At 48.5% G+C, this 12,295-nt stretch overlaps 1 protein-coding gene across 3 annotated transcripts in view; it reads right to left on the bottom strand.

Moving 5' to 3' along the window:
* The window catches only part of RASAL2 (RAS protein activator like 2), a 544,136-nt gene that overhangs the window by 224,109 nt on the left and 307,732 nt on the right, over window positions 1–12,295 (bottom strand). For all 3 annotated transcript variants that reach the window (XM_063939723.1, XM_063939722.1, XM_063939721.1), the window contains exon 2: window positions 11,726–11,853. Coding sequence is in view for 2 of the 3 variants with exons in the window: in XM_063939722.1 (XP_063795792.1) it covers window positions 11,726–11,853 (128 nt within the window). In the remaining variant the exon portion in view is untranslated. The remainder of the gene's footprint in view (window positions 1–11,725; window positions 11,854–12,295) is intronic.

Raw genomic sequence — 12,295 nt, 5'->3', positions numbered from 1 at the left:
TGGGGCGGCAGGGAAAGGACGCAGAGACGCGGGGCGGCAGGGAGGGGACGCAGAGACGCGGGGCGGCAGGGAGGGGACGCAGAGACGCGGGGCGGCAGGGAGGGGACGCAGAGACGCGGGGCGGCAGGGAGGGGACGCAGAGACACAGTGTGGGGACCCAGAGACACAGGGCGGGGACGCAGAGACGCAGGGCGGGGACGCAGAGACGCAAGGAGGGGACACAGAGACGCAAGGAGCGGACCCAGAGACGCAAGGAGGGGACGCGGGGCGGCAGGGAGCGGACGCAGAGACGCGGGGCGGTAGGGAGGGGATGCAGAGAGGCGGGCCGGCAGGTAGGGGAGGCAGAGACGTGGGGCGGCAGGGAGGGGACGCAGAGATGCGGTGCGGCAGGGAGGGGATGCAGAGAGGTGGAGCGACAGGGAGGGGATGCAGAGAGGCGGGGCGGCAGGGAGAGGGACGCAGAGACGCGGGGCGGCAGGGAGAGGGACGCAGAGACGCGGGGCGGCAGGGAGAGGGACGCAGAGAGGCGGGGCGGCAGGGAGAGGGACGCAGAGACGCGGGTCGGCAGGGAGGGGATGCAGAGAGGCGGGGTGGCAGGGAGGGAACGCAGAGACGCGGGGCGGCATGAAGGGGACGCAGAGATGCGGTGCGGCAGGGAGGGGATGCAGAGAGGTGGGGCGGCAGGGAGGGAATGCAGAGAGGCGGGGCGGCAGGGAGGGGACGCAGAGAGGCAAGGCGGCAGGGAGGGGACGCAGAGAGGCGGGGCGGCAGGGAGGGGATAGAGAGACGCGGGTCAGCAGGGAGGGGACGCAGAGATTTGGGTCAGCAGGGAGGGGACGCAGAGAGGCTGGGCGGCAGAGAGGGGACGCAGAGACGCGGTGCTGCCTATGTACTCTCTCTCACCTGTGAGGTTGGGGCAGCGTCCACAGTACCAGGTGTGCTGTCCCGCATCTCAGGCTTGTGCAGCCGGCAGGCCAGTCCCTGTGGTGTGCAGTCCGGGTCTCTGGGGATGGTGGGAGGCAGCGTTGTCTTAGGTGTGCGGAGGAGGCGGCGGGTGTCTGTACGCGGCGCAGGGAGGCCTATGAAGCCGCCATACATATTAGGAGGGACGGGTGGCGGAGACGGACGGGGAGGCAGCAGTCAGGCGCGGGTGATGCTGCGCCGTAACTGGCGGGACAGTGGGTCCCAGGCGCGGCTGCAGTGCGGGAGCTGGCGGTATGCGGAGGGCGGGAGGGGTGGTGCGGCCTGCGGCTGTCTGGTCGGCTGTGGTGCGGCCCGGCCACCGTGTCCGTGCTGCGGATGGGTGTGAGAGTCTGGGAGATGGTGGGCTTGTGCGGCAGGTGGGATCGGTGCTGTGGGGTTAGCGGGTGTGTGTGCTGGTCCGTTATGCGTCGGGTCTGGGCCGTCAGTGGCTGCATGTGGGAGCTGGTGGAGGAGAGTTTGGGGGTGTGTGCTGCGGGTGGCATTGGGGTGTAGGTGGCCATAGTTACCTGGCACTGTGGTGGGTCCGTCCCCTGGTGGCTTGTGGCTGGGGATAGTGGGGGGGATTGTGTGGCTGCTGCTCCCGCTCTGCTAGTGGTGTGCTGGGACAGGGCAGGAGCTGCTAACTCCTCCCAGCCCTGTGACTCCACCCAGCGTTAGGACTGCAGGCACAGAATCACAAGGCAAATATATAGGATATATATATATATATAGGAGACAAACACATACACACACACACACACACACACACACACACACACACACTATGGGGGCAGTGTAAACTGTATTTGGCACAGTGGGGCATTGTATACCTGGCCCTGGTGGGGGGGGGGCAATGTATATTTGGCACAGTGTCGGCATTGTATAGCTGGCACAGTGTCGGCATTGTATAGCTGGCACAGGGGGCCAATGTATATCTGGCACAGTGTGGGTATTGTATATCTGGGCCTGTGGGGGCAATGTCTATCTGCCACTGTGGGGGCAATTGTATAGCTGGCACTGTGGGGGCAATTGTATAGCTGGCACTGTGGGGGCAGTGTATAGCTGGCACTGTGGGGGCATTGCATGCAAGAGGTGGTGCTGGGGTTGTGGGGAGGGGGGTTTAGGTGGTGTGCGGCTCGACGGCGGGTCCCGCGGCTGCATGCTGAAGGATAGTGCTGGGATTGTGGGGAGGGGAGGATGTGTGCTGTGCGGCTCGTCTGTTCAGCAGACGTCGGGTCCCGGCCAGCTTGTCCTGGAGCGGATGGCGGGTCCCGGGCAGCGTATCGTGGAGCGGACGGCGGGCCCCGGCCAACGTGTTGTGGAGCGGCTGCATGCAAGAGGTGGGGTGCTGGGGTTGTGGGGGATCGGCGGTGTGCGGCTCGTCCGTGGTGCGGACGGCGGGTCCCGGCCAGCCTGTGTGTGCCGCGGCTGATGCTGGAGTTGTGGGGAAGGGGGGGGGGGGGGGGGGGAATAGCTGGTGTGAAGTGAGGGTGTCTTGTGTGTGTGTGTGTGTTTTCATCCGTTGTGCGGACGTCGTCTCTGGGGCTGCTTGCTGCCTCTGGGGACTGGGGAAGGAGGGGTGCGGGTGTCATTGGGGTGTAGGTGGCTGTTTTGGGGGGTAAACCTAGGGAGGGGTGCATGGTTACCAGGCACTGTGCTGCGTCCGGCCACTGGTGGGTTGTCTGTGGAGATGGTATCCGGATTCTGTGGCTGCAGTGCTGCTCCCGTTAGTGGTGTGCTGAAACTCCCCCCAGGCCTGTGACTCCACCCAGCGTTAGAGGGCCAGGCACAGACAAGGCAAATATATAGGAGATATACACACACACACACACATACACATTTGGCCAGTACGGATGGTGTAATGGTTAGCATTACTGAGGTCATGGGTTCGATTCCCACCATGGCCCTAACTGTGTGGAGTTTGTATATTCTCCCCATACTTGTGTGGGTTTCCTACGGGTACTCCAGTTTCCTCCCACAATCCAAAAATATACTAGTAGGTTAATTGGCTCCCGACAAAAATGAAAGTAGTGTGTAAGTGTGTGCGTGTACATGTGCACAGACTAGATAGTCCAAGTGGTTCTTATCTGCTTCCGAAAATCTATAGGCTCGATACAATTCTGCGCAGATTGAATAGTGCCGGGAGGGAGCACTAGTACCAGAGCTATTCAATACAGCGTGCTTTCATCCCTGATTAGAGGATTTCTTCTCACACGCCCCCAAGGAGGAGTTAGGGTTAGACACAGGCACTAACGAGGGGGGATAGGGATAGGTAGCGGGAAGGAAGTGTTAGTGGGTAGGGGATAACACACTTACCTCTCCCCTGCCAGGATTTCAAAGATCATGATACCAGCAACAGTATTGTGACCGCCGGCATACCCTCCGCTGGCCAAACATGCTGAACCCATATACACTATATTATATATATATATATATATATATATATATATACATATATACATACACACACACACACACACATACAGGGAAGCCAGCAGGACGGCACTCACGGAGACTTGGTACGTGGAACAAACTGACAGCTGAAGCTGCTATGTAGTCAACGTTTCAGATTTTACTCTTTTTTCAAGACAACCAGAAACAAGTAAAAAACAAACATATATACCTTACCCAACCTCGTGCTGGCTGTGCACTCCCGCACCCGTCGTGGACCGATTACCTCATTGGCTCCCATTGGCGCCTACGGACCGGCATCACTTGGGGGCGGGGGCCGCAACGTGCAAACCGTCACCATGGTGATGAACTAAACAAAAAACAATGAAGTGCATGAAAAACCTATATGGAGATAATCAATGTTAGTGACCCTGAGCTACATAGCATATGACACGCTATAAAACATATCCGCAAACTAGCATAATGTTATAATATCAGATGCTGTGTATATATAGTCATGATGAAATCTACAATACATCATGTATACAAATTAGGCTTAATGCTGATAAACGGTACTTAATAATTTACATCCTACTGTATTCCAAGGTCTAAAAAATGCCATATAAGTAAATTACGTACATGCTTTAAACTAACATAGATAAATGCATGCTGTGATAGTAAGTCTAAACCAAACAATAAAATTCATCCTAAAAAGCTGGAAAAAAAGACAGAATTTCATTAAGACCATACGGTCGGACAGTCTGGAGGCAATGTATCCACCTGGACTCTCGCTGGAGCAACTGACGTCCTCGGTTACCACCCCTAATGTTGGGGGGTATCCAGTCAATCATTTTGTATTTAATGGTGGCTAGACTATGTTGGCATTCCCTAAAATGTCTAGCCACCGGATGCTCGGACCCTCTGCCATCCAATGCTGCTCGTATCGCTGAGCGATGGAGGGCTATTCTCTCCTTGAATTGCCTGGTTGTTTTGCCCACGTAGAATTTACCACATGGGCATCGAATGTAATAAATAACATAGCGACTTGTGCAGGTCAGCGGGAACTTGATCTTAAACATTTTCCCAGATCGTGGATGTCTGAAGGTATCACCAACTTCTAGCGCACTAAATTAAATACTTTGTCCAAGCGGATCTTGACCCCAGATGAAACCCGTGTGTTAAACAAAGGACTCTCATATGTGCCAACTAATCTCCAGGATACATTCAATAGCCAAGTGGATCTTTATCATTTTAGTCGGAGACTGCGCTTTAAAGAATTCTTTGGTCCTGACTCCTCAAAGCTCTATGAACCAACACCTGTACATAAGCCATCGGCTTTTGATCCACAATCTGCGAATCCTGCCATCAAGATCTTTACTTCTCACATGAGTAATTTTGTGGAATCTATCCCCCAAAATATAAAAGAAGTTTCATACAATCTTTCTGCAGCTGAAAGAAAAGCACTTCGTGATTTGGGAGGATATCATGACATCGTTATCCGCTGTGCAGATAAGGGCGGGGGGATCGTAGTACAGGACTTGGAAATTTACAAATCGGAAATTTACAGACAATTATCTGAACCCCTAGTGTACCAGCAATTGCCGCATGATCCCACCATGGATTTCAAAAAGGAACTGGGTGATATCCTGACTGAAGCAGTCTCCAACAATTTCATCACTAAAAACATCCAGGACAGTTTGACTCAAGATTGGCCTAAAATTCCTGTTCTATACACTATTCTGAAACTTCACAAAAATCCATCTTCACCACCAGGTCGCCCCATTATTGCTGCCCGGGACTCACTATATTATGGGGTTTCCCAATATTTGGATTTTTATTTACAGCCTTTAGTGCAAAAAGAGAACACATTCCTTAAAGATACCACAGCATTTCTTTTACTGTTACAATCTTTTTCTCCACTGCCGGAAAAAAAGTTGATGTGCACTATTGACGTCACCAGCCTCTATACTAGCATTCCGCAAAAAAGAGGTATAGAGGCGGTACGAAGGTTTTGACGCATAATGTTAACTATACAGGACCAGACATTAATTTCTTCATAACATTATTGGAACTTACCTTGTCTAGAAACTATTTTATTTTTGATGGAAAGTTTTATGCACAGACATCCGGTTGTGCTATGGGGTCATGTGTGGCCCCCAGTTTTGCTAACATTTTCATGTATGACATTGAAAATTTTTTATTTTTCAGTAATAAGGAGATCTCAAGTCATATCCTCGTTTTTTGTCGTTACATCGACGACATTTTTATGTTATGGTCGGGGTCAGAAGAGTCGTTTGTTAAGGCTATAACTTACATTAATCAGCTGGATCCGGATATTAAATTTACCTACACGATGAGCTTTACCGACATACACTTTTTGGATGTGGCAGTCCATCAAGATGATGACCATCAGCTCCACACTTCAGTGTATTTCAAGGACACCGACCGCAACACGGCATTACATGCTGATAGCCATCACCCGCCGTCAATGAAATGGGGCTTGCCCTATGGGCAATTCTGAGGAATTTTTCGCATCTGTAGCAGCAGAATGGATACTGAAGTTCAGATTGATTTGATGCTAATTAAATTTTTAAAGCGGGGTTATCAACTTAGATTACTTAAAGAAGCAAAAAGTAAAGTGTTGGCCCTTGACAGACAACAGATGTTATTGAAACACTCTAAAGAACCTGTGCAAAATAAAGTCATTTGGACGCAAGACTTTTCCACCAGTAGTTCTGAACTTATGAAGAAAGCCAGGTCGATCTGGCCTATTATTTCTGAAGACAAGGCCTTACCCATGATGAAAAAGCAGTCCATTCTCCCTTCCTACAGACGTGGTAGGAATCTAAAGGACATAGTGGTGCATAACGACATTACTCATTTTACCCCAGACAAACCTACACATTTTCTCTCCCGCAAACCTGGTAACTTTAGGTGCTTGGGATGTACTACCTGTAGTGTGCTAGAAGTTGGTGATACCTTCAGACATCCACGATCTGGGAAAATGTTTAAGATCAAGTTCCCGCTGACCTGCACAAGTCGCTATGTTATTTATTACATTCGATGCCCATGTGGTAAATTCTACGTGGGCAAAACAACCAGGCAATTCAAGGAGAGAATAGCCCTCCATCGCTCAGCGATACGAGCAGCATTGGATGGCAGAGGGTCCGAGCAACCGGTGGCTAGACATTTTAGGGAATGCCAACATAGTCTAGCCACCATTAAATACAAAATGATTGACTGGATACCCCCCAACATTAGGGGTGGTAACCGAGGACGTCAGTTGCTCCAGCGAGAGTCCAGGTGGATACATTGCCTCCAGACTGTCCGGCCGTATGGTCTTAATGAAATTCTGTCTTTTTCCAGCTTTTTAGGATGAATTTATTGTTTGGTTTAGACTTACTATCACAGCATGCATTTATCTATGTTAGTTTAAAGCATGTACGTAATTTACTTATATGGCATTTTTTAGACCTTGGAATACAGTAGGATGTAAATTATTAAGTACCGTTTATCAGCATTAAGCCTAATTTGTATACATGATGTATTGTAGATTTCATCATGACTATATATACACAGCATCTGATATTATAACATTATGCTCGTTTGCGGATATGTTTTATAGCGTGTCATATGCTATGTAGCTCAGGGTCACTAACATTGATTATCTCCATATAGGTTTTTCATGCACTTCATTGTTTTTTGTTTAGTTCATCACCATGGTGACGGTTTGCACGTTGCGGCACCCGCCCCCAAGTGATGCCGGTCCGTAGGCGCCGATGGGAGCTAATGACGTCATCGGTCCACGACGGGTGTGGGAGCGCACAGCCAGCACGAGGTTGGGTAAGGTATATATGTTTGTTTTTTACTTGTTTCATGTTGTCTTGAAAAAAGAGTAAAATCTGAAACGTTGACTACATACCAGCTTCAGCTGTCAGTTTGTTCCACGTACCAAGTCTCCATGAGTGCCGTCCTGCTGGCTTCCCTGCATATTCAGTGTGTCTAGGTCGGGCACCGGAGCATGCTGTTATTTACAGTCGAGTGGAGTGCCGAACACGTCTGTTCTCTCTCTCTCTCTCTCTATTATATATATATATATATATATATATATATATATATAGATATATATATATATAGATATATATAGATAGATATATCTCTACGTACGTAGTAGCTGGATACCTGTGCATCGCTACGGAATTTCAAGTATTTCCATGCGTATAACTTTCATTTTGAAGGACTTCCTAGTAAACTATGTCAGGCCGCACCTCCGGGCGGGCCTTGCTCCGATTGATGCTGTCAAAAGGCTGGCGGGGAGGAGAATAATCCGCCTCCTTCTCTGCCCCATCCCGCCTCTGATGCTGCCCTGCTCAGTGCTGTAAATGCTGGGATGACAGGCCAAGCTCCGCCCGCTGTATGTGAAATATGTAAGGTTTGCAGGGATAGGCTGACATTATTTCAAAGGGCCCTAGATCTCCTTGCTTTGCTGCTCAATCGCTGCAGCCTGTCTCCCGCCGCCCGCCTGAGCAGTCGCCACTGAAGGGACTCCGCATTCCCCCCCGCACTGCCGTGATCTCAGGTCTCCGAGTCCCGCCAATGCATGTCTCCCGCCGCCTCTGCAGGGGTCTTGCGAGCGCTGTCGCCAGCTCCCAGGTCTCTGCCTCTCTCTGCATTGACACTCAGTCTGCCTGGAATGTGCCCTGGATGCCGGATCACTCGACCCAAACCCCCCCACCCCCCTGCAATTTGTGATGACATCAGACGTCTCTCCCTGTCCCAGCTTACTCGGTCTGCCACACTGCCCTGCGCTCAGCCCAGCGCTGTGAGGAGGTGCTAGCTTTGAGTGGAGGACGACACTTGGGCAGGATGCACAGTTTTCCATCGCCTTTGACTTTGTGAGTTAGACATTTGATTTTTTCACCCCTTCTCACACCCCATGCTGATGGGGGCTGAACTTGGACTGAAACGGCATCGGGAGTGTCACTATTCATCTCAGCGACCTCGAAAACTATGGATGTTTACATGTCACCCTCTTCCCACCCTCTCCCCTAGGGGTGCTAGGAGTGTCTTACCCCCACAGTATTTCTTTCCAGACTGTAAGTCATATGTGTATCAAGTTTGGTGAACTATTTTCATTGCGCTCACCACTATTCATCTCAGCGACCCCGAAAACTATGGATTTTTACATGTCACCCCCTTCCCACCCCCTCCACTGGGGTGTTAGGGGTGTCTTAGCCCCACAATATTTTTTTCCAGATTGTAAGTCATGTGTGTACCAAGTTTGGTGTCAATTGCTCCATGCATCCCAGAGTTATGCTGGAACATACACACATATGTCCATTATTATATAGTGGTAAGGGAGCTGCTGGGAGATGTTCTCTCTCCTACTGCCTCCCGGGGGGTGGGACAATGACTGGGCTTAATTAATCCTTAGTGGGAAGGGGGTGCCACAAGGGTAATACAAATTAAGTCCCAATGATTTTTCATAAAAATAACGATTTTAGGAAAACACAGATGTTCTCTTGGGGTGCATGAAAAGACGCACTGATTTCGATAGAAATCACTTGCGTCTCATTTTCTCTCCCTCTATTGAATAGCAGAACCCTGTACCGCTGTTTTTTTTTTTTTTTTTACTCCCATGCTTAACTGAATTCCCTTATAAATACTGCAAAAAAACAAACCAAGATATTTTATGGGACTTAGGCTTGGCCTATTTATCAAAGGGAGATTTATCAAATCCTGGAGCGACATAAAATGGAGAGAGCTACAGTACTAACCAATCTCCTAAGAGCAATGTTACAGGCTGTTTGTAAAATTACAGTTGGATGCTGACTGTTGGTACTTTATCTCTCGCCAAACTTTGATAAATCTCCCAACAATCTGTCTGTAGCTTAACAATGAAGCTATTTTTAAAAAAAGTTATACATTGTGTGCAAAATGCTCATCTTCCTGCAGCATTGTAACAGGAAGAGTAATTCAGCCAGCGCTAATCTTCATTCCTCGTCCAGTAACAAGGCGCTTCTGGGGGAGAGGGGGTACATGTATACTATGGGGGCAATTTAATTAGCACCGCGGGGATGTATTTCCAAAGGTTAAGTGCCCAGAGCTATTCAACTGACTGCATTGTGCCCGGCACTTTAATACAGCTTTTGTGACTAGCCACTATGTGCACCAGTTAATGCGGATTTCTGCTTGCACCCTCCGGAGGGACACTGCATCATTATTTAGGAAAATATTTTTGCCTAAGGAAAAAATAGCCAATTTTAAGGATAATGTGTTCCCCACTGAAGGCGCTTATAAACCTGGAAGAATATACAAATAAAAAATGCTTGCCAAAGCCAAACAGCGCATTGGTATAATGTCATCACTGGGGACAACCATTGAGGTTTTGTGGTCAATACAATCTATGGCTGATTGCCATGTAACTATGCACATTGGCACTACTTGGGACACCTATTGAATTTAATGAGGTTTGTGACCCCTGGGCAAATTGTGTACTACTTTATATTATTTACTTAAATGCTGCGTACAATTTATACATACTATGGGTCACGTAGGAAACATGCAGTTGGCTACTTGTTCAAAATAACGGTGTAAAACAGGATTCAAAATGTGCTCATTAGGTGGTAGCACACTATTGTATTTCTAATCATAACCTAACAACATGTCCATGCATGTTTTTGGGTTGGGACATATAAATTCCTGGATGCTAAACCTACAATTTCAAATGCTTTCCCAGATTTCCTATGCTATAGTCATGCTACAGATGTGTCCTCGTACATCTAGCCTCAATACACCACGCAACGTGAGGTGAGCCACCAGGTCCCGTGCAACTTGCTAGCAATGGGGTCGATTCAATTCACTGACAGTTGAATAGCGCCGGGAGATTGCTCCCAGCGCTATTCAATCCAGCGACGAGTGAACCTCAATTGTCGGGAATTCTTCTCTCATCCCCGGGGGACGAGAGAAGAAACCCGACAAAAGTGCTGCCGCGCAGCCAGCGCGAGGCTGATTCTGTCGGGAATCAGCATCGCACCGGGGAGTTAAGTCAGAGAATGCCCGTTCTCCCGACAAAACAACCTGTTAAGTCGGCGAGACGGGCCATCAACGAACTTAACTGGAGCTAAATTGAATAGCGCCGTGGAGCTAATTTCCGGCGTTATTCAACTGTTGCTGAATTGAATCGACCCCAATCGGACTAGGACGCACCAAAAGACTGTGCTGATTAATTTGATGCAACACTTGCATATCTGTGTGTGACTGAGTCTGTATATACGAAGCACAATAGAAATTGGCATGGAAAAAAAGCTTGGCCCGCTGCATCGTAGCACTTTGTACACAGATTCAGAGACTCAGTTGCACACAGATATACAAGTGTCGAATATCAAATGAATCGGCAGTGAATCGCAGTGTGACTAAAGCAATGTACACACCGCCATGACTCTGCCGTCAAGTCCGACTGAGCAGCCGATCCAGGTAAGCAAATGCACAATCAGCGGATTGATGTGTTGGTCTTGCATCACAGCTAGGTGGGCATTTGAGTCTACCCACCTAGCTGTGACGTCAGTCCCCGCAACAAGTGCCGGGCGGCCCATACAAACAGGAAGATGTGCAAATAAATCTGAAGACTTGTATTTATTACCAGCATGAGGAGGTAGCAAAAACAAATCATCCTTATCAATGCATTTACATAATTAGGAGCCGCTGACACCGTTTCAAGATTTTACAGTAGGTCTACTTGCCATTTGCTCGGTTCAGCAATGCACTGATAATAATACCACTTGGGACCTCTGCTGAAGAGCTCCTGCATTCAAAGTTAAGCACAAGAGACGGAGAGGAACTGACGGAGGGCTACATAATGACATGGAAGCTGGGGATACAGTGATTGCTCAATCAGCCGATGATGTACAACAGCATCATTTATCAAGGTTTCCTTTTGAAAATCCTGGTACAGGAAAGGTCCATGCTGATTTGCCACCAGTAAAAGTGATGCATTAAGGCGGAAGCTTTGAAAACGTGTGGCTGTAAGAACCTTATTAAATCAAGTGCCTGGAAACCAGTAGCAAATAATGTGAAATTAAGTACAGTCCTCATATCTGCTGCCTTGTATGTGTGTTGAGAGCACTTTAATATAATTAGATTAAGTCCCAGGCATTAACGATGTGTTAATAGATGTACCCTTTCCATGTGGGATGACGGAAGTTACAGAAAAAGTGAAAGCCATACTGCTTCCATCCAATGCTCAGGATAAGTTCTGTACAGTAAATGTGAATACATTTGTTATTATACTACATTAATAAACTAGAACTAGCTGCCATTTGTGCACAGCGTGGATCTCTTATATCTCTGTGGATCCAAGTTCCGGCCTCACCTCGTCTTCTCGGTTGAGAAGCACCAGCTGGCTTTCGGTCAGGATACAGTACTTCCTCTCCCATGTGGTGCTCTCAGTGTAGGGCGACTGGCCGCATGACAGCCTGTGAGTGGGGGGTCCCTTCACATCTAAAATAAACAAGCAGAGAAAACAAGTCAGCCGAGTATAATAAAATACAACTGCAATAGAGATCTTAGCTGTACATGGAATGCATTTAGGAGCGCTCTATGTATAGACAATTATTAGCACCAAATGCACAACTACAAAGAGGACCAAATAACCTATACTCAACTAGACATTCTACATAGTGAATTATCACAATTCTGACATCTTTAGTAATCACTGGGAATTACTGTACGATGTACATTGAGAATTTGACAAATTAGCAAGGATGCTGCATTGCTGTGTCTGAATTGTGAAAAATCCCCCCAAATTTTTTGATAAAGCTCCCTGCAAGGAGCCGAAATCGGTTAAAGGATCGCTGCTGACCTGCTACTGAACACTGGTGATCACTATTAGGAACCCTGGCACAAAGATGCTACACTATCCAAAAGGGGAAAATTGACTGTA

This window comes from Pseudophryne corroboree, chromosome 9 (assembly GCF_028390025.1).
Source record: "Pseudophryne corroboree isolate aPseCor3 chromosome 9, aPseCor3.hap2, whole genome shotgun sequence".
Lineage (NCBI taxonomy): Eukaryota > Metazoa > Chordata > Amphibia > Anura > Myobatrachidae > Pseudophryne > Pseudophryne corroboree.
Note: the sequence above shows the minus strand (reverse complement) of the source record. Positions and strands in the feature narration are given on the sequence as shown.